This window comes from Coccinella septempunctata, chromosome 5 (assembly GCF_907165205.1).
Source record: "Coccinella septempunctata chromosome 5, icCocSept1.1, whole genome shotgun sequence".
NCBI lineage: Eukaryota > Metazoa > Arthropoda > Insecta > Coleoptera > Coccinellidae > Coccinella > Coccinella septempunctata.
In genome coordinates this window covers 36304393-36331259 of record NC_058193.1, presented here as the reverse complement: position 1 = coordinate 36331259, position 26867 = coordinate 36304393, and the positions used below count along the sequence as shown (strand labels likewise).

Below are 26867 nucleotides of genomic sequence, written 5' to 3'. Positions count from 1 at the left end.
ATTTATAAGATTATTCACTCTCAGTTGGGTAGAGGTCCTGCCTCAGATCCGAAAAAAACATTTATTTTTGAAAAATTTCATTGCTGACTATTGGTTTTCTATTTTCATGAAAATATGTGTAGTTGGGTGTGTGATTAAAATTCGATATAGAATTACAATAAAATTTTATTACAAAAAAATTGATATGAAGAAACATGAATTTATAATTTATAAATAGTATTATTATACACAATATAAAATAACATCAATAAGTAAATACATAAGGAAATAGGTAGTAAATTCAGTATTATTCTACAGGATTCTTGTTACTACCATATTACTAAGAATAAGTAGAACATTTGGAAGAATAAATACCTACATTATATTATAACAAATGTGAAAAATTTTTCTGTATGGGAATGTCACAATAGAAAATTGTAAACATATAAAATACATTTACTCAATTAAAAAATCTTGTTTACTACATCATCAGATTTGAAAAGGTGATCCGAACATCAAGTTGTTAAGACTATTCATTCATACAATAACTTGCTAATTGTTGCTATCATCCTTACAACAGTTAAATATTTTATTCAATATAATAATTGATTTAAACCTCAATGAACGCGAAAAATCCCAACAGCTCTCCTTCCAAAAATTCAGTAATATTTAACATCATCAAAAAATTGCATGATTTTCCACTTTGCTAATTGTGGTTCATAGTGAATTTTCCTGATTTTACTTTTCGCACCACTTGGAATTCTGTAGAGCCATCGTGGAATTTCATATAAAGTTATCATATTAAAATTTTTGAGAGTGCTGCATTTTCCTTCTCGAAATTCTTTGGATTAAACTAATCATTCCCACAAAATCTCGGGAATCCAATCCTAAATACCAAGTTCAGTCTTAAAACAACAGCATTTTCAACAGTCCGAATCATACATTATAATCCCTTATTCCTAAGCATTTATCCTTTAAAGATTAACGTTACTTTGGAAAACGGTTTCGGTGAAGGTACTCAAAATTTCGCCACATTGACGATACATTTCATCATGAAAATATATACTTCATTCAACATTTATTCGTACATAGAATATTTATTTGTAACATCAACAATAAGGTTGCGCTCCCTAATCGGAAAACGCAACCGAAATATGTATTCTATTTTTTCATGGCAAGATGCACAAAAATAAACTAAATATGGCACAAATCTCAAGTCCAGTTGGATATTTTTACTGCAGGATATCTGATCTAAGGCTTCGATAGGATATAGAGAAACTCTCAGGTTTTTCAATAATTTACACCTGATTGAAAGATTAGTATTTAGAAAAAAAGTCGAAAGAAAATTTATTCACATGATTAAGTACATTCAATAACATATACTATAAACCTAAATTTTAGAACCCATCAAAAGTTATTGAATATTTTAGAATTTTTCTTCTTTCAATGGAATCATCAAGTAGAAACCATTCAAAGTATTGCAGTTCATAAATCTCCACTTTGTGCATTATTTTTATGTATTTGAAAACTACTTGTAATATTTTCATAACAGTTCATTAAAAATTTTTAGTTAAATTCTAATTATAATAGCAACATTAAACGAACAATCTATCCATCCAAGTATAAATAAAGCGATGAATACTGGCATTTTAAAATATAATGAAACACTTGTGCTGTATATCCAGATCACGTAAACGGGGGAGTTATCCTTTTAAGCTTCCATTAAATTTTTAATCTTAAGAATTCAAACGATTACACCGCAACGGCATAGAAAATTTCTCGGTACAAGGCACAAAAAACTGATGGACTGAATGATATTCGATTCCTCCCCAATTCATCGATAATCCACCCCGAAAATATATTTCAACAGAATAACTCGCATGAATCCAATATTTACGCCGGAATACACCTAAATGCAAACGTAAAAAATGCTTTTCCTGGAGGGAGGATGGCAGTAACAAAACCGTTACAAGCTTACTAAAAGTGCCACTGCGACCCCCCCTGTTCGTTTCATTTACTCCCGGGGGTGCCGGACCCCCACCTATCGAATTCTATTCCCGAATCCGGACTGACGCCGATGTGGGCCAGTGGGCTCAAGAAATCAGTGTGCTGCTGGCATTTACAGTCAGTTGTCAGGTTGCAATATTTACATGGACCCTTCGACTTCTGCTTCTCCGGCTTGCTGCCCTGGCTCTTCTGCTCCTGTCTGATCTTCTCCTGTAGCGACTGGACGCTCTGGGAGGAAACGTCAAGTTTCAGTTCCCTCTCGAAGGTGAGGAGCTGCTCCATGAAGTGGAAGTTGGGGGCGATGTTCGACTTTCTGGAACGGACCAAGTTGAAGGCGTCGTTCAGGTTCAGCGAGCACTTGTACATGAGATAAGCCACCGTTATCGTCACGGATCTCGAGATGCCGGCCAGACAATGAACGAGCACTCCCTTTTGGCGAGACCTTGCTTCCTCTAGAAAGGAAAAAAAATGGAAATTTGGATATTTCTGGAAAAAATACATTATATACGTCTGAATTTTCCTCCAGAGGTATGATGGTCAGCCAACGAAAACTTTAAAATGTAACATCAACTATTTACCGAGAGGGGGAGATTGGGAAAAAACAAGCACCAAAAATGGTGCCAATAATGGTATTTTCTGGGATCTTCGTCTAAGGAATCGATATGCTGGCATCTATGGAGGTGAGATGTCGCATCCTTAATCAAATTGTAGCATTTTATGAAAGGGAATAGAGCCAATATTGATACTTCAGCACCCTTTCCTACTTTTCCTAACTCTATAAGCCGCTACCTCGGAATCCTTCCCTCGCCAAGCCTTAATTGGACGTCGTAGGCACCCCTCGGACTCCAGGCTTTGTCCCGGATCCTCCCTCACCCCCGCATCCTCCTACGCCCCCGCACGCTTTCATTCAGAACCGGCATGAATGGCGCCTGGATCTGGGTCAGCGGTGAGAGAGAGTACAGATCGACGTCGGCGGCGGCACTTCCATTCACGTGCTCTCAGCCGTCCCAACGCCCACGCCGGATTTCGGAGAGCCGCCGCCCCCGCCCCCGCCGTCCCTCCAACCCCCAGATCCGTTCGGGGGATCATTGTGTAACTGTTACCTTGCTGTGGCGTTTTGGGATCGTTATGGTGGGTTTAAATAATAACCAAGATCTAAAAAAGGAACAATCTCATTGGCACATCGCCTTAAAGTGATCGCCCTGAGGCCATTTGGTTACTTTCTTAAGTCTTAGTTGAGAGAATTGAAAGTCGCATGGCCATGATATCATGAAAAGTTAGCATTGAGAAGAACTTCAACACGATGCTGAGTAGAAGGAAAAAATAGGAAATGGAATACAGCACCCAAAAGCCCTAAGAAAATACATGGAATAAATCGTTGGCGATTAACATAGAATATTATTTTCTGGCTTGGTATTAACCAGGCTAGACTTTACTTGACGGACGATGATTGATTTTGTTCGTAATTTTTTTATACAAGCAGTTTTTCATAAGGAATCAATTGGTACCAGTCTCAACTCCAGCAAGCTCGTACTTTAGGAGATATTAATTTTTGAAAATTGCAGGTTTCCAATATATTTTGACAGTTCGATGATCTTTTCTAGGTTATATCAATCAAAACCACAGATTATCAATGACAATTTGAGGTAGAGTAGACGAGGATAGTGGACTTCGAAAACGATGTAGCAGATAAAATCGCTGAAAAAATCCCGATAACATCGGTTTTGAATAACGCATACAATGAACCTATTTAGTATTCTATTGTCGCATTTGCGAACCACTTTACCACGTTTCCTGGTGTACGTAGTGATTGTGCAATGCGATAAACATTCGGTAGTGAATAATCTTCAAGGATTTGTTGAATGATGCACTTTCATGCAGTTGAACGTTCCATTTAAGAACCAACCGTACCTGTCTTCTCTAATCGTCAACACAGAGATGGAGAGCTTTCTCCATTTTGAATACTAAACGTCAAAAAGGATATAATTGAGCTGTTCATCATGCCCAACTCGTTTAGTTTGTTAAGAAGTCGGAATGGTAGGTGTGAGGGCATGTTTTTCTTTGAAAAAATGGACGAAACGCAGAATACTTTGGTACAGAAGGTGGTCACAGAACCACAGAACTGGCAAGTGTCAACTAGGGAATTTACAACGCTTAAGCAGACAATTTTTCATGAAAGCCGTGATCTAGTGCGTAATAAATATAGGTATTTCCAAACCGACCGATCCAATTTCCAGATACCATCCATCCAGCTTCACGCAAAATCTAATTACACATTCTGTTACAACATGGCGGCTTACAGTTGTCAACCTCGATATCCGAGCAGCAGAACAATGGACAATGGCTGAACCGGCAGCAGCCTGGTGGTGCACCTCTCTTTGTTACAACCAGCAGCGGTATCAATTCATATTGATTTAGCGACCAGACCCGTCATTTCCACGTTCGCTTGTCACTAGCGTCCAGTAACATACAGAGTGTATCGGCCAAATGGTGTAAATTACGTATTTCCATCATGGTGCCGACTCTTTTTCGCAATAAATTTTCAAATTCATCGACGCCGAATGGAAAAACCTTCCAAATGAGCCATCACACGCCCCACCTTCCAGTCATTAATTATCAGGGTTACAATAGCACTCCGCCTAGTCCAGTGGTTATTTTAATTGCTAATTTCGCATTTTGCGGAATGCTGTGGAGGGTTAAGGCAAAGAGTTGATACTCTTTGGTGAAGGCTTTCCATACGCAAGGCTTAACTCAACTTAGGCAATAACGATAAATGTTGTAGGAGCACTCCTCTTAGAAATAAGAAGGTGCTAGGTAGGAGCATTTTCCACTTTACTTTGTATGGTACGAAATTACTGAATTCACTTAATTTTGCTGGGGCACTCTCAACAGATACGTAGGAGAAGGTCCTGATTGAGTACTGGCAGTTCTTCCAGTCCTGAGGACTATAGTTTTGCGGCGGAAATGGAATGAATTATGAGGAGACGTCGATAATGGTATGCTTAAAATCATTTAACAGTCGGAGCCGACGAAATTTTCAAATTTTCGGTCATTGGGTGGCAAAGCGCCACAGAATCATTCCAATTTGTTGGTAGAAGAGCAGAAGCATGGGGGAGTCATAATTTTTCCGCCCCCACAGGCCCCCAAAACTTATTAATCTCAATAAGCGTCCCGGCGTAACAGTGCCCGTATGACCTCGTTACCAGAAACTCGTGCCTGCCCTATCCAAGAGCGGCGCACCAGCACCGGGTTATCGATTTCGGGGGGGAAGTTACGCCAGCGGAGGAGTCGACGGGGGATGGGGCGCAGCGTTTCATCCCGCCACCCCCTACCCGCTCCAACATCCCCGGAGCGTCCAATCTCCCTCGAAAAACGCGAGGCGCTCCGTTCCGCACGGGTTGTAACTTAACTATGTAAATAAACGTTGTTGCATTTATGAGCTCATGTTTATGAAAGGGGCAGGATTTATGAATGGATTGCGCGGGGTTATCGGCTGGGTTGACGTTGAAAGATGGATAGTTTTGGGCGACCCACGCGATTCAAGTTGGGCGGCGACGCGGCAGTAAAAACAGTTTGGGAAAAAAAAAGGTCAGGGTGGAGTTACCACTTCTCACTTGGCGGTATCCATGTATAGGGGAGACTGGGGAGGGTTGATACGTTTTTTGGAATTTTTATTCTGGAAACTGAATTATATGAAGAAGCAGGACTTTTCTTATATTATATAATTCTTCAATTAATCGTTCAACAAAATAAATATAGAAGTCTCAAAACATAAACATCTTATTCTGTACAGAACGTTGAACACAAAAACATGCAAACTGTCTCAAGCCTCCCCACATATGGGAGGATTAATACGATGTACTGGGAGAGTAATCGAGAGGATTATTTAGCTCAGTAGGTAGGTCAGCAATGATACTGGCTTGCTTTGGTCCCATAGGTGTAGAAAAATCAGGAAATGGTCAGTTAGCCACTTCCATACAAGAAAAGTCGGCCTCGTTAAATACATGGGGATTGTACGGATAAATTCCAGTTTTTAAAAATCCCTTTGTTATGTTGGATGGTGAAAACGCCTTCATGTAGGCCTATCCAACTAGCTACGGAATATTTTTTGAAGATGATACATGTATCAGGCCTATCCACGACACATGTCTCAAACCTCCCTGAAAGCAATTTTTAAAGTGATTTATGTTTTCATCTTATACTCATATATTTTTAAAAGCGAATAAAACTGTAAATTGAGTAGTTTTATGCATATTTCCCAGTGAAATGTTTGTTTATGCCGAAAAATTAATGCATGATCATAAAACCCTTAGGTAACTTGAGTAAAAACTTACAATTTCTCACCTCGAAACACTCTTCGTTGAATATTTCACAAACAAACTACTGTTAGCCTTACAGATTAACGTCACGCAATGCCCTCTGCCGAAGAATAGTGTTCACTAGTATAATACTTTTGAAAACGGCTACAGATCGCGGATATAAGCTTGAGGCTTGATACAGATCAAGCCTCCCCATGTATCAATGCTCCCTAGTCTCCCCTACCCGGTGGAGTTATGACTTAATTTGACGTTATGCATCCGCAGCGGAGTTAACACGCCGATAAAATGGGTTAAATAAATTTGGGCATGCCTTAGGTTGTACACTATCGGAAAGAGATAACGTTAACTATAAAGATTCCTTGGGTTAAAAATGTTCATCCACTCAATATCGACAAAAACAAAATCCTGGTAAGTCCGCCAGAAAGCCTGCAAACACACATCAGCCTGAAGAATGAAACTCTAGAACAGGTCGAGCAGTTCTAATACTAGGGCTAACCTAGACACGGAAATACACAACCGTATCAATACGGCATCACGGGCATTCTGGAAGCTAAAGGTCAGAGTGTTTCAGAATCACGACCCCAATCTGAAGACCAAGACAGCTGTTTACAAAGCAGTCGTCCTCCCAACGCTTCTTTACGGAAGCGAAAGCTGGACGCCCTACAGGCGACATATTAAACATCTTGAACAAACGCAACAACGTCTTCTAAGACAAATATTGCACATCAGATGGTTCCACAAAGTTTCGAATGCAGAAGTCTTGCAACGCGCGAGTTGTACAACAATTGAGACTCAAGTAACGAGGGCCCGACTCAGATGGAGCAGCCACATTCTGAAGATGCAAGACACAAGACTCCCCAAAATAGCTCTGTATGGCGAATTCACAGAGGGAGCTCGGAAACCACAAGAGGCCAGTATAAGCGGTTTAAGGATATACAGCATCAATACCTAAAAGCAGTTAATGCCAATCTTAACTGAGAACAACTAGCGTTAGATAGATCACAGTGGAGGTCTTTGGTCCACAGTTATAATGAAGACTCGAGAAGGATACAGCGGCGGCTAGATCTGGTTGGTGACTATCCATGCCCTGAGTGTGGAAGGATCTGCAGGTCACGGTTGGGTCTCTTCAGTCACAGGAGGGCACACAGTCGCAATATTTTTTTTGTCTTTTTGTAGATTTATTCCCGCTAACGGGATACAGCAAACGAATGAATGAATGAATCATCCACACTCTTCATCCCAAAAGTTCATTATTAGAAGTGATCAACTGAAGAGCGTCCTTATTTTCGCGGGCGTTGAATGCGAAACATCCAATTACGAGAGCTACTTCAATACCGCCCCCTCATCCGCTGTCATGAACACCCTACCTCGAAGATACGGCACGATAACTTTCAGCTTCCGATTATCCTGATACTCCCCTCTCTCTCAATGGAAAAGTTATCCAATTCAGCAACTGCCACGCTAGCGTGGGCGTCTTCACACGACCTCATCAATGGGGCCTTACGACCCCTGGAAGGTTGGAGTGCTCTCCCGTTTATTCAGCCTTGGGGGGCGACGTTATTTCGGTAGGACGTGGGCAGGCTGGTAGGATCGGCGAGGATGCGGTGTTTTGGAAATTAGGCAACAACGTTCACACCACAGTACCTCGCTGTGAATATGGCTCACTAAAAATAAATTCCAAGGAAAACAAGCCTTTTTGGATGTATTATGACAATTTATTACAACACCTTTGAAATGTTTCACCAACGTGTCGCAAAAGGATCAAGTCGTTTTAAATTCACGAGTCTTCTGTTAGTTCTTAAAAATCAGAGAAATTAAAAGTCGAGGTTTATAGAGGGCGTCGCTGTTCGCGATGGGTCTGGTAGAGATGTTCTCGAGGAGTCATTGGTCATCGTGTAGATGCCAGTGCCATCTAACGGCCATTCAAAGCGAATCTAAATAGAAAAGAGATCCGCTATGCATGACCGCAGAATGACAGAATGACGCTATTGTGCTCTTGACGCTTAACGGATTGGTGCAAGAATACCATCAGCTATTGAGAGGAGAAAATAAAAAGAAAAACTCTGAACAAACAAAAAATAACCAAAAATGATAATCGTTGGGAATAGAAAAAAAAAGAATTCAGGGTGAAGTGACAGAAACCCAATTATAAGAAGAAGGAAGAAATCGATGGAGAAACACTCTGAAAGTGGAAGAATCTTTCAGCAAGGAATCTTTCCAAAAAGTTCCTTCGGGATTTTGAAGCTGTAAGATCCAAGAAGTTACCATTACTGGCTGATGATGGAAATAGGCTTATCAGAAACTGACGAATGTAGATTTTGCGAGGAAGAGGAGGAAACCTGTTTGCCTGATCTCAGAGTGCCTTGCCATTGCAAGTCTGCGCAAATAATGCATTGGTAGAGACAATTATAGGAGGAATAATGACTTAGCCTACTTGAAGCCCCCTCAGGTGGTGGAGTTCCTTGGATTTTTGGAGGTGGAGGGCGAGCCATAGATGGCGCAGTTGTCACAACAGCTCTGATGGGGGGCAAAATAGACCTTGAGGTCTCAGTGGAATGTAACCCCCTCACCAAACTAACCCCTCTGGTAAGAAGCCAGTGTATAAGGTATACCAACTTTTTATCCATCTCTCTCAGATACACCGAGAAGCAAATGCTCTTTGTCCGTTACACGCAACGACGCATACCCCATCCAATCTGTATGCAACCACCTTGATTTAATTCTCTCTTCCAACAATGAACAATGGTATCGATATATCAAAACGTAACATCCTCCGACATCTTCACCCACCATAATTAATCGTTTCATAACACCTTGTGACCTCCAACGGCACAAAATCAACATCTCGTTATGCCCGTTCAACCCTGACACCCCAGCAGTCACAGTTTTCACGTCCGCTGAATAATTTGCAGTGATATACGGCAGACGTCAACGGCATGGTGAATATTTTAGGTTATCCTGATGTTGAAGCGTCAATTCTTGACGAGGGCACTTTTTTGTAAGGGCGATCGGATACCGAGACACTGTTTCTCAAGTTTTCGAAATATTTAGAGTGACTCTTGTATTAATTCATTAGTTTTCAGCTGCAGAAAGATGTGACACAGACACAATCCAATAAAAATTGATTGAAATCACATTTAAATTCAAGGATGTCAAAATTCTGACATTTGACAGACGGATTTTGACATTTTGATACATTATTTATTCTTCCTAATGCATATTCCATTGAAATGTTTGATGTTGATTCGTTGGCGGTAATAGCCGATGAAAAATATCTAGAATTTTGTTTCCTGGTTGAAAATGTCTTTTTACTTACCGATGAATTCTATGGCCTTAGGGAAGTGACTCGCCAGATTTTGGGACCAATGATCAGTAATCGGAATTTGCATATATTTTATACTTCCTTGATCTTCGAACACATTTGGTAAATCCGATGTGACATTCAGTATATACTGAAAGAAAAACAAACTTCATGAAAAAAAAAACTGAGGTCACACAATCGGTATTATGAAATGGGTTAAGTAAAATAAGTAAACTGATCGTTGAAAAATTCAGAAGATGAGAAGATTGAAAAAATTATTATTTACATTGAATAAAAGCGAAATGGTGGATGCTCTGAAGTAGAATTTTCTTCAGGGTGGCGCATTAACTTAAAAAAAGTACGAAAATAACATATTATTCAACCATACCTGGATACTATGTCTTGCTAATGCCTGACTATCCTCACTATTATTTGCATTGCCTAGAAAGAGGTAGGGAAGTATCTCGACAGGAAACTCTCGATCATCTTCTAATCCTGAAAACAAACATTTTCCGGTCACATAAAAGACATTTAGGTTTGGCAGACGTAAAAAATCTAGCTGGCCAGGATATCCAACTTTCAGGGCCGATTTGAATATTCGAACTTATGAACTCATACGCTGGTAGTTCGACGTCGTTTGGAAATCAAGGGAGACATATTCCCTTAACTACGATGTTCAACAATTCTAAATTACAGAAAATTGGCTGGAAATACACATTCTACCAGAATTATGCACTGCTTCATTAGCATTAGGCTGACATTAAGTACTCCACCCCTAAACCATAATGTTGGCGAATTTTCAGAAGCGGAATCAATACGAACGACATACACAAGTTGGGACAAAACATTTCCATCCCATTAGTTGAAGCCCCATAATAATAAACTATCAAGTTCCAAAATACTCGTGTTTCATTTTCTAGTGAAATCAGCATTTTCAAAACTCCATCAACGAGAACTCCGTACAGTAACAAGCATTACAGTATCGATATGATTTTCTGGATACCCGCCTTTCAATAACAATCATAATTCATAATATTATCGTAAACGCACGAAAAAAAAAACAAAGACTTATCCCAATTCCAGATTAAACATCCGTTCTAAAAATAACGCTGAATCATACATTATAAACGATCATTAATTCGATAAATAACACATCCAATTGATGAGGATACGAAGCTTATCTGAATGGCAAACAGGTTTTTTCATTCATTATCTTTCATTCATCGGCGTAAACACGCGGTGGCATGCCTTATTTCTAATATCAATTAGGTCGAGCTCGAAAAGGTAGGCGGCTTCAACAGACTCGGCGGTTTTGGGCGGCTGGCAAAAACTTCGGAATGCTGTGGGGTAGGAATGGGATAGACAAATAGGGAAAAGTCGTGTGGGTAATTCGCTATGCCTATTTCATCGATAAATTCCGTGCATCTCATTTTCGATTAATTTATTCATTTGAGGAAGGCGTATGTCAATTAGCCAGCTTATAAATCTTTTGCGTTGGAAGAACATGCAGTGAACGATCGAATTAGAGTGAGTTTATGCAGCGTTACTGAGAACTAAGACTTAGGAAAAGAACCAATCACGTTAATTAATTTGATTTCTTTCATGGAGGGTTTACGCATCGACCATAAGGTCTAGTGTGCAACCCCTATCAGAGCTGTTCTTACCACTGCGCCATCTGTAAGAGTTTCTCGTACCTACATCAGTAGGGTCCAAACGCTTTTTGGTTCTCACAGTGTCAAACTCGATTGAGTGATCCTGGAAGATTCAGCCTGTGTATTTCTTTTTCGGTTTCCTCCTTCACCAAGAACTCTTTCTTACAGTTGCATTTTCCCAAGGAAAGCTCTGGGCCAGAAAGAGGCGTTTGTGCTATCTTTCTGACGACTGTTTTGGCCTCTCACTCTTCCCGAGTGATCAGGAACCAAGATCAGACCTTGTTTTGCTTGCCTATTTCGTTGAGACTTCTTCGACACTGCCATATTGGCTTTCAGTCGATGACAAAGGACATTTTATGGTATTTTTCTAGATGCTTATTCCCTTTTCCAGCGTCGTGTTGAAGTTCTTCAAAATGCTTGCTTTTTTGACATCACCAGGTAGGTTCGCTGATGCAATGTAATTGTTTAGACAGGACTAGGCTATCTTATTCGAGTGATTTAAGATTATATTGGAAAATATCGATCCAATTTTGTTTGGGCTTACAAAAAACCAACCAAACAACAGCTCACCTCTACATCGAATCAAATTCCACGAGTAATGGGAAAAGATTAGGTCTCAGACAGCAGAAGCCACCGAGTTTATCATCTCAATATATCGTATTTACCAGAAGGTATAGAACTGATTGCTTTATCTCTTGAACAAAAGAACAAGCAGCCTAAATCGCATCGGATATGATTTATATGCCATTAGTTACTAATCAAGAGTTGATACAATAGAATAAGAAGGAAACAATGATCCCGATGAGGCGATGACTTATTCGCCTTATTTGATACGTTGATTCGAAGTCAAACCTTGGCGCAAAGGAGCATGTTTCCTCTGGAAACTATCGTCACTTGGAGTGATTCTCCGTTCAAAACACCTGGCAGAATTAATTTTATGAGCCCATAACCTGTTGAGTCAGCTACTAGTCAACATACGACGTTTACGACGGAATATTCGGTCATTGTCTAATAGTCAAATAGTCAAACGTGCTGAGGTTATTGATTATTCTCGACTAAATCTCAATCCTCTTATTAGCTAATGAATTTTGAGAGGAAGATACTCACCTAATGAACTATCACACCGTTCATCGGTATCGGAACTTTCTGTAGAGCTGTTCGCGGTGGAAGACAAGCTGTCACAACTTCTGTGAGGTCGATGTATTGGAGTGGCCGATATCCTGAGCGACCTCAAACCCATCAGGGGCAGCGGGTCCGGTCCTGCGGCCGTAGGGACGCCCCCTGGAAAATCGACGCTCTCCGTGCAACTCTTGCACCACTCCGGAAACGTCGCACGGAATTTCGGAAAACCATCTGGAAAAAAAAAGTTAACGTGAACGGAAAATCTATGATGCGGCTGAAAACTTATGAAATATCGAAAAATTCGATGTTCCAAAGACATCAAATCACAGAGTATGGCTATTTTTAGCGTCATCTATGTGGAACATCGATCAAACAACCCGTCAGCCGTCACATAGCAACCATAGAATAGCAACTTTAACCTCAAACGCTTTTTCCCAACTGTCAACATTCTCAGCAACATGGTTCGAATAACGGAAGAATTAGTCAGAAAACGTTCCGAACACAACGAAGGGCTGATAGGCACCCTGGAAGAACTCAGCCTCCATCAGGAGGACATAGAAAAGATAGAACACCTGAACAACTGGTGCAGGGACCTTCAGATACTCTACCTCCAAGCCAACATCATCTCGAAGATAGAAAACCTGAACAAACTGAAGAAACTGCAGTATCTGAACCTAGCCATCAACAACATCGAGCGTATAGAGAACTTGGAAAGATGCGAATCGTTGGAAAAACTGGATTTGACGTTGAACTTTATCGGTGACCTCGAAAGCGTGTGCACCCTCCAAAACAATCACCTTTTGAGGAGTTTGAATTTGACGGGGAATCCTTGCGCTGAATACGAGGGATACAGGGAGTACGTAGTGGCCAAATTACCACAAATAGAGAGGCTGGATTCGAGAGACATCTCGAGAAGTGAAAGAATTAAAGCGCAACAAAACCTTCCCAACATTGAAGGTAAGATAAGGAAGGAACAGTTGAAATATGGGAGATTCAGAGAGGAACAAAAACTGAGATTGTCGCAGAGTACTTCGTCTGAGTTGGACGATGAACAGTATTGGAAATCCTCCAGCGAACATGCTCCAGAAACCAGGGTTGAAATGGCTCAAAGATCCAGAAGAGCTAGGAAACAAGACGAGACCGTTCAGAAAATGAAGCAAGAAGTCAGGTTATTCTCCAAGGACGGAAGACCATTGAACGTCAACCAAGCCAAAATTCCCTTTACTTTCAGCGACGAAAACCCTCAGGAATATCAATTAACCATACACGTCTACAAATATCTGGATACCGAACTGATAAACGTCGATCTTCAACCCATATACGCTAGAATTTCCATAAAGGAAAAGATTTTCCAGATAGTGTTCCCCGATGAAATTTTAACAGATAGGAGCACTTGCAGAAGGTCTACTACTACTGGTCATCTCGTCCTCAGGATGCCACGTGCAAATTATAAACCTAGACCTTCCTCATTATTGCTTGAAAATATAAACGAAGAAGACAAACGTGAACATACTGAAGAACAGCACGGTGATAGGAAGAAACAGACTAGAGAATATTTGGAGGTAGAAGGAGTAGATTCGTCGATGGACTTCAGTAAAATAGTAGAAAAGGGTGAAGAGTTGGCATCGATGATCAGTGAGGTCCCGCCTTTAGAGTATGGCTACTAGAACAAAGATAATTCCTAGATATAATAAGTGGAAGAAAAGGATATACCCTTTGTTGATTCTTCTGATGTTTGTTTACAATACGAAATGTTTCCAGAAAGGGAATAAAATAAACCTTTCTTCGACTGCTTAGGTTTTTTCTTTAAAGGAGGAAGCTTTCTCTTTCGAATCCTGATGGAAGGCTTGGTATAATATCCAGTTAAATTTCTCCTCCGAATGGAATATTCCTCTCAACTACAAACAAGGGCGGCTCCAGTGGGGAACAGTGAGAACTTGAGGGAAATATTTAAAGTTGACCTTCGGAAAATTCCCAAAAAGATGGGGTCAGTCAAAAAATCGTCAAGACCGAACGGTTGCACCGAGCTTGTTGAAATTTCGAGATTTATTAGTAGAAAAGTGGTTCTTCTAGAATATGTATCACATTTGAATCTACGTTGATTTTTGTGGGAGATACACGTGTCTAAAGTTGACCTTCGACAAATTTTATTTCGCCCTTCAAATAAGAATAAGTAGTTTTTTTTTCAAACATATAGCTCGTATAACAATTATAAAGATATGTATACCTATTTCAAATAATCCCCCTCCCTAAATTACTTCTGCAACCGCCACTGACTACATACAAAAGATAAAATACCCATAATACATAAAGGAAAGAACTATTTTTCTTCGAAACAAGAGTTCACTGTGGGCTTATCGAGAGGAAAATACGGTTATTTTATGCAGAAAATGTTCGATATGCCGTCGTGTAATACCCGTAAACGACATAATGTATTCGCACATTTCAATGTATTCCATTTTCGATATTGTTTACCACAGAACTCCAGCAGAGTCTAGATACACCCTTGCGACCCCTTGTGGAGTAATCGATATTTGGGAAAAAAGGTTATAATTTCATATCGTGCGGTTATTACATTATAAATTCGCTTCAGATCAGTTTCAGTACTACCGAGGCTATTTCTAATGCCCGTTCCAGACTTAAGCTCCACACAGTTATTGGGTATTTTTTCTGGAACCGAAAAATATTCTGAATTTCCATTTTTTGAGGCCATGAAATGTGGAATATCGAGAAAAATCGCCATTTTTCAAGGTGTCATGTTTATGCCGGTAGTAGACTGGAAAATTCCGGAGTTTTTCCACCAATTAAAAACGCTGTTCGTCACTGCTACGAACCAGTTGGAGCTGCGTAAATCTAGGATGCTTCCGTTCGAGATGAGAACGCTCCAATTAAAAGAATACTTAAAATGAAATTAGTTCTTCGGTTCTTTTTGATATTCGCCGACAGGCTAATTGAAATGACCAGAAGGTCTTCCTTCACTCGGCACCGTCTATTAATATATCACCAATGGAGTTTTATGGGAATTTTTCAGATGTTTGTAGGACAGAGACGGGAATACCTGACCAAGGTCCGAATTATTCTTCATTCAATTTCGAAGATTATCGACCACAGTTGGACGAGGAATTTCAACGATTTTATAGATTTCGAGAAGGTCATTTTTTATTGAATGCGGATTTTTTTAATTAGTGTTCGCCCTGCAAAGATTGATGCTGCAAATTCTCGTTGTCAGGGAAAAAATAGAAGCTGGAAAGTGTGGAAAAACATATGTACCTCCATTCCGAGCGTGACACAGAGTGTTCAAGCGAAAACACGGCCTGATGAATGAATAATTCGAGTTTTGAAGTTTAGAAATCAAAGATGACAGGCCTCGGGCCTTGTATAGATTCTCTACGTGCCGATTCTCTAAACATAAAGGCGGATATCGACGTTGAAAGACTGCACTGCAATAGTTGAAAGGTCAACGATTATTCAGAACAGCCAGCTGCACATATTAGTGGAGCGTCATAATACGTAATTATGTACTTGACTTCAAACCTTGCAGCTCAAGTGATTCATCTTTTTCTTGGAGCCTCATGAGGTCGGTTTCCTTTCAACTCCCATCATTTTTTCGACGAACCATGATCCTGCGTTTTTGAGAAAACAGTTTTCGATCGAATGAGGAATAAGTGAACTATTACGACGTCAAGTGTGGAAGTTCTCTCTTTTTTCCGGCTTTAAACGAACGGGAACTTAAAATTTCTAATCAAAAACACAATTTTGAGGGTGAAATTTCATCCCATGAGATTTCGGCCGTTTCTGTCTACATTTACAGTCAATTCTCGTAATTGAATTCAAGCGTTCGAATAGCCCGTTAAATCCCACGCAGGGGAACAAAAAAACGAACGAAAAACGAACGGACGAGGTCAAGAGATCAAAACCGCCCTTATTTACAGTCGGCTCGCATACAAAAATCACCCAGGGGGTGATTCTCGCCGGTATTTAATCACCGACTTCACTTACGTTAATACGGTAATTTTTTCATCGATTAAAGTAGGAGTTTATTTCAGTTTTCAGTCCGATTCGTGACTGAATCCAGAATAATTCCAGCGGTGATAATATTTCTAAATATAACCGTACCTAGTTCTTTCTCTACGTCAAAAATATCATAAATAGACTCCATAAATATTCATATAGGCCGTTGGGAAAACACCTCCATTACCCCTGATGACGTCAAAGCATTTCTCCACCCTCAATGTTGCTGGTCGAACGTTTCAACAGGAAAAAGCTACTCTAGGGAAAAAAATTCGAGTCAAATTATATCCCCCTTAGAATTTAACAGATTTTCGAGACAAAAACGCAAAATATCATCAGGTAATTTTCTCCTCTGAAACTAAAGGAGATGACTGGATGAAATTCGACACAAGCAGTTGAAAGAATTCCATTTTCTGAACGGATGGATTGTATGGAAACAACATGAAATGAACAAACCCCATCCCTGTGCGTGTACTTCACGCAAAATTGGTCTTCAGGTCAGGTAACAAACAGTATTGTATTTCTAGGGGATTATTCTGAAATGGCACTTCAACCTCTTTTGCAAGCTCAACAAGTTCGTTTCGAAAAAGGACAAAGGAAACTGAAGGACTTTAGTCTTGTCATATTCACAGATAATTGTGAAAGAAGAGGTAAAAATACTGACTTAACAGGGAAACAATGGGGTTCATTCTGCTTTCAAGGAGGCCTAGCCCCGAGCCCATGTTTTTACAGGACCTGGAAGTCACGAATTTTTTTGCAGCGCCGTACCTGAAAATTGCTTCAGTCAACCTGTGATTTGTTTCATGATGAAATTGAAACAAACTTTAAGGTTTTTCATTATATAAAAAGTTCAACGATTGGGAGAAACTATATACAGGACAGGTTTTAGGGTAATTATGAAGGATTCCTAGTAGTTTTTGAAAAACATCCCAGATAGCTGGTGTTAGACGTTCATTTTGATCTCATTCGACTAAAAAGTTAGAGCTGTTGTTGCATTCTCGCATTTGTCGATTAGAACTGATGTGTATTAATCATTTCAGGCAGAAACCAACTGGCAATGTACAAAATTAACAGTCAATAATTGATAATGTAATCGGCGGATTCCAGGAAAAGTCTGATCTTCCATTTTATGTAATTATAAATCGTAACATTCTATCATCATTGCAACAATGAAGTCTAGGAAATGATAATGCAATTATTATCAGCAGTAAAGCTATCGTTAAGCAGCTGTTGGTTATGACATTACGAAACGACAATTGTTCGTTGCCCTTTTAAGATTTTGTTATTCGAATTAGACGCAATTCGAATTATCGGAAACGCGTCATACATTGAAGAGAAAACAAGAGTTCTTGTCTCTTGATGAAAATATAAAACAAGCTTTATGCGCCTTCGATGAATAAAGTGGTTATAAACCATTTCCTTGAGCATTATGACATTCGTAAATCACAAGTGATTTATGGGCCATTATTCACTGACCTATCAACCTTGAATTGGAAGTCGAAATAATTCCAAGACCAAGCGTTTTTTCGGATATTCATCCCGCAAATCCAGCCCTGCAAAGACCTCACGAGCAGGTCCTTGTCCAGATCGATCAGGAATGTTCGGGGGTCACCAGGACGCCTGACCCTAACCCCCGGCACATAATAACGTAACTATAGTCGTGACTTCACAATAAAATCAGCTGTAATATTACGGTATTGTTTTATGGCGTCGAAAGGTTACGTATTTAATGACCTAATAGAAAGAGGGCTTTATGGGCCGCTCTGACCTTTCTGATTAAACGTGAGAGGGATTCATTACGAATTTTAGGGATACTTATACGGCGTGGCAGTCTTCGATAACCGTATAATTTGCAAAGATCGAGAAAAATTGGTCATGAACGATTTTATGGCTTAATCATCAGTGGTTTCGGATGAATCATCCAGCTTCTGTGGATATCTGTATCAAGTAATAGAAGAAATAGAGTTGCTTCGACGATCCATATTCACACCACTCGGTATTACTCAGGTTTTTTCTATTGGAGCTATTTCAAATGAAATCTATCGATATTCATTGAAACGAATTTTTCGAAATATTACACCTTTTAAATACTATTTATGAATACATCGGTGGTCAACTTCTAGAATATACCTCCGTATTGAATTATTCCTGCTAGGTTTTCCCAAATACTTCGATATATTCATGAAATTTTCAAAAAAATTGTAAGTAGGAGAGTGTACCATTCAAACTCAATGAAAAAATCTGTGATTAAACATCAGCCACTCGTCAATGCTGGCTAATTATCACAAATTCATCCTTGATTAAAATTCAGCATGTATATCGTCTTAAAAAAAATGTTCAAGAGAGGAAATGCGCGCCATTGTAGTAGGATCTCCATAATAAGAGTAATAATCGTCGAAAAGAGAGGATATCCTCTATTTTACACAGGGATAACATCGGTAAGGTGCCGGATACAACGAATTGTGGCCAGGAAGTTGCCAGAAGGAAACTCGTTAACGTATTTATAGTGATGAGGTTGAAAATGCACTCGAAACCAGTGGAAAAGAGGAAAAAATCGCATATTAGGGATGAATTTATCCTGATTAGAGACAGAGAAATGTATCGATAAGGAACTTGTTATCTGATTCACATTCGAGATGGTCCGATAACGTTTCGAACAGGGAAAAGACGATTTATCAGATTGAGTTTGAGAAATTTTCCTCGTTCATAGTTAGGAAACTACATCGAGAGAAACAGGAATTTTTTTAGGCCTTTTCCTTAAGGAAATCTGGCGTAACTCCACGTCATTTTAGAATTTTAAATGCGCTGAAAAAGTCGAGAAAATTCTACGGGGTGTCCACAGAAACACGCCTAATTTCGAATCGAGTTTTCATCGAAGAGCAATGATATTTTCGAGCTGTCGATTGCTTCAGGAAGCTCGTTATTCCTTTCTCGTTATTCGCATTCACAGTTTGATCAATATCCAACATTTATTCACAGGCCAACAAAATGAAAAAAAAAAATTTGGTGCCGGAAATCTAACATCTGATTTTAGATGTTTTTAATGTGCTGATTCCAAAAATGCCACCAGATTTTTTCTATCAGCTCTAGTTTCTGAGATACACGTTACAGGTTAAATGGTATATTTTTTTCTGATAAAGGACAACAAATGAAGTGATAAATATATACTCAATTCCTATTGGTCATTCTACTACCATGAAGGAAGAATATGAAACAATAGCATTAGTTTTGAGAAAAATTAAATACGAAGAACATCAGTGGTCAGTTTGTGTTTATTTAAAAATGATTAACTTCCTCCTTGGACAGCAGCGTGGTTATACAAAATATCCTGAGCACTGGGTTAACAAAAATTGGCCTTCAAGAGATGTCATGATTCAAGGAATACAAAACGTGATCAACGAACCTTTGGTTTCAAGAGAAAAAATCTTACTTCCGCCCTTGCATATCAAGCTAGGCCTAATGAAGCAATTTGTGAAGGCTTTAAATCGAGATAGAAATTGTTTTGGGTATTTGTCACGTAAATTTCCTGGCATTAGCACGGAAAAACTAAAAGCTGGTATATTTGATGGTCCTCAAATGAGGCAACTTGTTAAAGATCCACAATTCACCACATCAATGAACGAGACTGAATCTAACGCTTGGAGTTCATTTGTTCAAGTAGTACAAAATTTTCTTGGCAATCATAAAGCAGAGAATTACGTAGAATTAGTGGAAACTATGCTTTCAAATTTTAATATTCTCGGCTGTCACATGAGTATAAAAGTTCACTACCTCCACAGCCACCTAGATCGTTTTCCAGAAAACTTAGGTGATTGTAGTGAAGAACAGGGGGAAAGATTCCATCAGGATATCAAAACTATGGAAGATCGTTATCAAGGACGATGGGATAGCCACATGATGGCGGACTACTGATGGAGCCTTCAGCGAGACTGCCCTAGTAAACTCCATTCTAGAAAATCGTATAAAAGAAAATTTTTATGTGATTAGTGACTAATGTTATAATGTAAATCGAGTTTTTGCAATAAATATTTAAATCCATGTGTCTTTGTTTTTTTTAACTGTCAATAGTAATATTATATATTATAACAGTTATAACGTAAATTATATACACAATTTTTTTTTAAAAATCTCAAAAACTAGATCTGATAGACAAAATCTGAGAACTTTTTTACATTCTGTATCCAAAAATTACTCAGGAACAGTTAACAAATCGCAGGCACCAAAATGTGTGTTGGCCTGTGTTATCGGAAAGAATAACCCCAAACCGACCTAGTGCTTCGAAGGCGTCACTTAAATCTGAAAGGCTCAAGAAAAAACTTCGTCGTGAGATACTCGGATATCGGAAAGGATCGACAACCGTAGGTGAACCAGGGCGGGCCAATACCGTCCTCTAGACACCTCCAGGTCCCGGAGAACACGGAATTCCTCCACGTCCGAAGTCAAGACGGATTGAGCACCTCAGGAATGTCACCCAGATGCGTTTTTGTGATAGCCACTCGCATTCCGTCCATCTCGAACGAATTCGACTCTCGTATACAGAGTGGACCGCTGAAAACGCGAGGAATCGACGAATTTTATTGTGTAAAATTCGACCCGGTTTTCCCTCTGTACAGTCTTTCCTAGAGTGGACTGTGGACCACGTCGATCACTCTGCTTCATTGCTGTTAAATTTCCGCAGAATTTGAAGGTGCAGAGCCGTGTTATTACGGAGGTTCCGAACGCAATATAAACAATTTGAGGAAATGTTAATTAGAATTAACGAATGTCGGCCTCAAAGCAGCGCGCTCATTTTATCTGTGTATTTAATGAATAATAGTTTATTTCTCCTGCTAAAAATAACGCCTGTTTAACAAGTCCGCGTGTAATATCGAGGGTCTTTTTCAGGTTGAATTATAAACGTTGACGTAGGCGAGAAGTTGCAGTGCTCCCGTTTGTGATTCATTGCCGATTTGTACGTTTGCTTTGGGAGTTTCGATTAAATCGAGATATGAAATGAGTCAGTCAGGGCTTGTTGTTGATTTGGGAACGCAAGTTGACAATTTCTGGGTAGATTGGTTATATACGAATATTACAACATCCTACTACGATTACTCCTTCAGTTCAAAAAACACTCATCAGAAGAAGAATCTAGGAAATGATCAGTCTGAGTCGCTGCCTCACTGGATGAAAGTGATGAGGTGGAGCTCCATCCATGATCTTAAATTTAGTGAGGCACATCATTTCTAAATAGATTGGTAAAAAGACGATTGATTGGCCACCAGGATTCCTTTAGATTTTTTCCTATGGGGACATTCAAAGTCGTTTGTTTATAGACAGCCCTGAGATGTAGAATTGAAGGTAATGATACGCAAATGCAGCTTGTCGATAAATTCAATTTACTGAAGTGTCCCAAAACAAAAGGGATGAATTTGAAGGCCTAGATCAGCCCAGGACTGAGAATGTTTCTCTCAGCTAATGATGCCACCTGCTGCCAAATTCTCACAGCTTCTGTGGGCAAAATTCGTTGTCTACTGAGGGGATCTCGAGAACTATAAGAGCTAGAAGAAAACGGATGACATATTTGCCAGCTCTTTTTCAGAGAAACAAAGAATAGTGAAGACCGTACCCTCCTAGGATTCTTTGTTTTTGAGTTATTAGCAAAAATAAAGTGATTTTGACGATTTCAAAAAGTCCTCATAGTTTTTCTGTCTTTGACTTAACAGATCTGAAACTTGAACCTCTTACAGGCACTTTTTCACGTAGAATCCACCGACGAGCTCAAAATAGTTTTCCAATGCAAACTTTTCCTGAATTTGTTATTTTCGAATTGGTAGATTTATCAAGTATTCAGTAGATTCTACGTATAGAAGTGCCTAAGAAATTTCAAGTTTCAGATCTGGAACTTCGAAGACAAAAAAGTTATGAGAACTTTACCAAATCTTTAGATCTCATTTTTTGCTAATAACTCAAAAATGAAGAATAGTAGGAAGCTACGGTTTTCACCATTCTTTGTTTCTCTGAAAAAGAGCTGAATAATCTACCATCCGTTTCCTTCTAGCTCTTATACTTCTCGAGATCCTCTCAGTAGGCAACGAATTTTGCCCACCCTGTTCACCAGAAATCCTTCTTCCCCTTCCGTCAAGGGAGCACCAAATGGCCGATGTAAGTTTCCTTTTCCCCGGAGGAAAACGCACTAAAAAAAACATAGTGTTGCCCCAATTAGTCTCGGCATTCCATGTGATTGATGCCCGATACTGATCCCGCAAAATAGCAGCCAAGACGTTGAAACACAAGCTTGACAGAGGCTCCGGCTAGGTATAAGGTGCAGGCCGGAAGCGACTTTGATGGATGGGGACCGGCTTCCGGAGCATGAATGACGACGTTGTCGACGGCATCCAGGGAGAGGAAAGACGGGAGGACGCGGCGAGGCGTGGGAATTTCATTCGGCGGATGCATCCAGGGCACCCCCGGGTTGCCAAGCCGTGGTTGAACAAAAAATGGGGAAGGCACAGATTACAAACGCCATACAGGCGTAGAAAATCTTCTATGACCACATGTCTGTGGTTCAAATGAAAAATCATAATTTCATTCGATTCTATGTTGATGTCATTCTATGAAAAACCTCAATGCCATAGACAAACTTCGTTCAAGTCTATGCTTGACGGTACTTTCCATCCATAGACGTAGAGACATAGACATATAGACATAGAGTCTATATGTCTATGTTTCCATCATAGATAACCTCTTGTCATAGTTTAGTTGAAAAAAGAGAACTGTAATTTGTCGTTTGAACGCACTGACGATAATGGGAAATTCTTCAATATCGATCAGGGATGGCGAATAATGATTCTGAAAAAAACTACACCCAAAGACACGACAGATTAACTGAGATTAACAGGTACAATAAATCAACTCGTATATTCCGCAGCGTTTCAATTTTGCAGATTCGAGAAGACATTACGAAAACAATAACAAGTACACAGTTTTATTTTCGACCCAACCGACGACTCACTTTCTAGGAAGCGTTTCGTAATTTTTTTTGCTGGGAAATCTCCCCCATTTGTTCTCGGAAGTCTTTCCGGTTTGGCCGACGCGAAAATTTATGTCCGATACGCCGAAACGACGCCATATTTATACGACGTCGAGTTTTCTCAGACATCGAACAAACCGCTCTTGCTTTTCGCGGAAATCTCGATTTGAACGGATGGACAGAGTCTGCTTTCACCCGCATAAATCCAGTTTTATTTGAGTTGACGTTTCGAATCATTGTCGGATGATTTCTGCAAACTTATCCAAACGAGCGTTTAAAACAAATTTACAGGCAACTTCCCACTTCGGAACTTGCTCGAATATTTAAAGACCCTGTACAATGTATCACGTCAAAAAGAAGCCGATTTTTTCATTTCTTCCTAAGAAGCTTATTCGCCATTCAGCGTTTTTCCTCCTTGTCGCATTCCATGAGATGCGAAACTGGTAGAAAATCATCTTTTCGAATAGACCCATTACGCGCAAATTGAAAAGTTCAAAGATCAATTGACAATTGACATTTGAAAAACCCAAACGCCCACCACGATCGCCCGATATAGTCATTGTAACTTCCTCCACATGAGCAAAGATCGTGTTTTCATTCTGGAAGGCTGTCTTTGATATTTTCAATTAACTGAGGTGATCTGTGGGCGTCAATTCAGTCGTCAATAGATATATTCCAGTTGTATGAATGACAATTGCCGCTGATTCAAGGAAAATTGATGATTTTTCGTCGTCCAATGAAAGAATAAATTAATTAAATATTTGGCTTTTAAATGTGAATTATCCATAACATATGTTTCAAGTCTCGTACAACAAAGAAATAAATTGACAGAAATATTATACTTTTTTCCAGAGGAAAATGTGGAATTGTGGAGAAATATTCAAATTCCGCGCGTTTCTGAGCTGGAAGTCTGAATGGCAACGTCAAAATTTTGCAAAATACCTGAAACTTCATCATTAGCAACAATGATCTGAAAACCTCACTCGGGACCAAAATTATGCCTATTTCCAACATTTTCAGGCTTCGTGAGGTTCTAGATTAGCATCCACCTCAAAATCCCAGATTTTAATTCAAGGCAGTATGAAATTCGATATTCATCGACGTTGGAAATAACGAACCAAGATTCTAATACCGGAAAATCTTCACCTAGATTTCCCAATCGACCCCAGAGCCCGATGAGATTATTCGTAAGGTAATCACAACCGCTCTCATGAATTTCAATAGTTCCACATCCTTGAGATTAACGCACAATGGCTCTCATTCTTCTAGAATTCTAGATCGACCGAGTACAGTTTCATACCCGCAAAGTCTTTTGTTTCAGAAACAGGAAACGCGTTAAGAATATAATATCGGGAAGAAACGTCGGAAGTTATAACTGGAAAAAGGAGCAATTACTCGAAGAACGTAACGCGCAGATAAAAAATACTATCTAGTGCGAAGAAGAAAAACACACGATTAATTCTATGTATAATTACAGATTTCTTCATTTTTTTTCGCAGAAGATGTATACGGAAGATTTTAAAATAACGGACTCATCCCAATAATTCAAACATAACGAGTTCGAAAAAGATCTTCTTTAGAATGAGAAAAAATCGTATGCAATTTTTGGAGTTCTGTAGATTGATGTTCTGTGACTGAACGTAGTGCTGCTCAACTTGCTCTTGTACCTGCTTCCCAGATCAAAAATATGTAAACATGTCACGCGATTGAACTTAAGCATAATTTTCGAGAACATGACTGCAAACTCAAAGATTTGTAAAAAATCTTGAAGATAACCACAAAGTGCCATAACACTAGCCATAGAAAAATATATTTTCCAGGCTTAGTACGCCTTGAACCACAGATTTCAAATATAAATAATTACGTATGTATTTTAAAATTGAAAGCAATGGAAAGGAATGCCTTGCAGGAAGCTCATTTCCGTCGCTGGAAAGAAAAAGACTACGCACGTTTCGAATGCCGAGAGAATATTTCGAAACGAGATAAACGATCAATGATACGAAAACCACCGACGATGGTCTTCGCCCACGCATATCTCGTTTGACTATGTAAATATGGCCATTTCGAACAGCTTGCGTAACCAGTTCTTTCACAAGCCGACTTTCTTGAATGGTGAGCACTTCTTATCGGTGAAGATTCACCTACGCAATCCCAGGTAGATAATAGAGGACATATTATTCACACCTTGTGTCAAAAAAGTGTATGTATACATTGATACATAAGATTTCGAGAATCCAGCATCAAGACTTTCAGGAGCTATGGTTCTGCACAGCCTCCTAAAGACTCTATAGACTGCTGTAAGTTGTAACTTCTGTAGATGAAAGTTTTTGAATAGAACTGAAGACAGCCCTCAAGCAATAACTACTACCTATGCACTTTGTATATTTTAGGTTTGGAATAATGGTATTTAGTCACCATTATCTCTAATAAATCACCTAATTTCATTATTATCAACTAATTAATTTCTTATTACTACAATCCTATCAGTTGTTTCAAAAACTAACTGAAGTACGACCTTCGTCGACAAACCTGAACCCACCTCATTCATTAGACTCATTCATGGAGGCGATAAATATCCAATAGATAGCAATTCACCTCATGAATCGGTTCTGAATGACTAACGTGAGGTTTAATTGGTCGCTAATTTCAAAATGAATGAAATTCCCGAACCTGACAGGAAATGTGGTAGCGACGGAAATCCAAGGAAATGTCACAACATCGCAGTTATGAGTTGTTTAGATACTCGTACCTGTAGATCCAAACATAAATCGACAAATATCCGGATTTATTGAATCGAACGTGTGTCGAATTATAGAAAAGCGAAAATAACATGTTACAAATGAAAAACTGCAAACGATTCGGATCACGGTACTATGAGATTCGTATCGAATTGAACCTACCTTCCAAACAAGCAACACGGCATCCATCTTGCGTTAATCTTCGTAACAAAACATTGAGGACCGAATCGGTCTGATGCTGTTGAACTCCAGGTACATCGTTATACAAAATGAACAAATTTTCCTTGTACGTTTTACAAATCTTCTGTTTTAAATCTCTACATTTGATTGTCGAGGCCAGTTCGATTTTTCCAGCCGCCAATCTCCTCAGCATAATAGAGGGAATGGAAAAATTCACGGAATCCCTTATGTGACATTCCGTATATTCGTTTGAGCTCCTACAATCCAATATCACTATGTTTTTCGATTCATTTCGCAAGAGCGATAATAAACCCTCGTTCGAAACCAAATCATAGTCACATTCAGGTGTCGTTGGCATTTTAGTCATCCCTGGTCACTCAGTCTGCGAACTGGAACGTTGAAGAATCACTGACGAACTCGCGCTTCTTCGAAACTCAAAAACATGATACAAAATGCACAAAAAAGTTCAATTTCAGATTGCTACCTGCTCCGAACGAGCACTGGACTTCGAATGATGTTAGGAATTGAATGGTGTAAATTTCGGCGACG

At 39.4% G+C, this 26867-nt stretch overlaps 2 protein-coding genes and 1 long non-coding RNA gene across 3 annotated transcripts; 2 read left to right on the top strand and 1 right to left on the bottom strand.

The window, feature by feature from the left end:
• Positions 1-147: 147 nt before the first annotated feature.
• LOC123312978 (dual specificity protein phosphatase Mpk3) lies at positions 148-26867 on the bottom strand. Its single transcript, XM_044897618.1, has 5 exons — positions 26301-26867; positions 12366-12611; positions 9995-10101; positions 9622-9757; positions 148-2438 (listed from the first exon to the last, which is right to left on the bottom strand). Exons 1-5 carry the CDS (start codon positions 26683-26685, stop codon positions 1990-1992), a joined length of 1323 nt encoding a protein of 440 aa, XP_044753553.1. The 5' UTR covers positions 26686-26867; the 3' UTR covers positions 148-1989.
• LOC123312979 (protein tilB) lies at positions 12833-14130 on the top strand. Its single transcript, XM_044897619.1, has one exon. The coding sequence runs from the start codon at positions 12839-12841 to the stop codon at positions 14045-14047; it is 1209 nt and encodes a 402-aa protein (XP_044753554.1). The 5' UTR covers positions 12833-12838; the 3' UTR covers positions 14048-14130.
• Positions 24350-25760, top strand: LOC123312980. Its single transcript, XR_006537708.1, has 3 exons — positions 24350-24592; positions 25310-25600; positions 25654-25760. It is a non-coding gene; the product is annotated as an uncharacterized LOC123312980 (long non-coding RNA).

What these genes read in the sequence shown, in the direction of transcription:
- LOC123312979 (XM_044897619.1), top strand. Translation starts at nt 12,839, where the DNA reads ATGGTTCGAATAACGGAAGAATTAGTCAGAAAACGTTCCGAACACAAC.
- LOC123312978 (XM_044897618.1), bottom strand. Translation starts at nt 26,685, where the DNA reads ATGACTAAAATGCCAACGACACCTGAATGTGACTATGATTTGGTTTCG. An exon ending in CCGTGTTGCTTGTTTGGAAG is followed by an intron (nt 12,612 to 26,300) that starts GTAGGTTCAATT and finishes TTTTTTTTCCAG; the next exon opens with ATGGTTTTCCGAAATTCCGT. An exon ending in TAGCAAGACATAGTATCCAG is followed by an intron (nt 9,758 to 9,994) that starts GTATGGTTGAAT and finishes TTTTTCTTTCAG; the next exon opens with TATATACTGAATGTCACATC.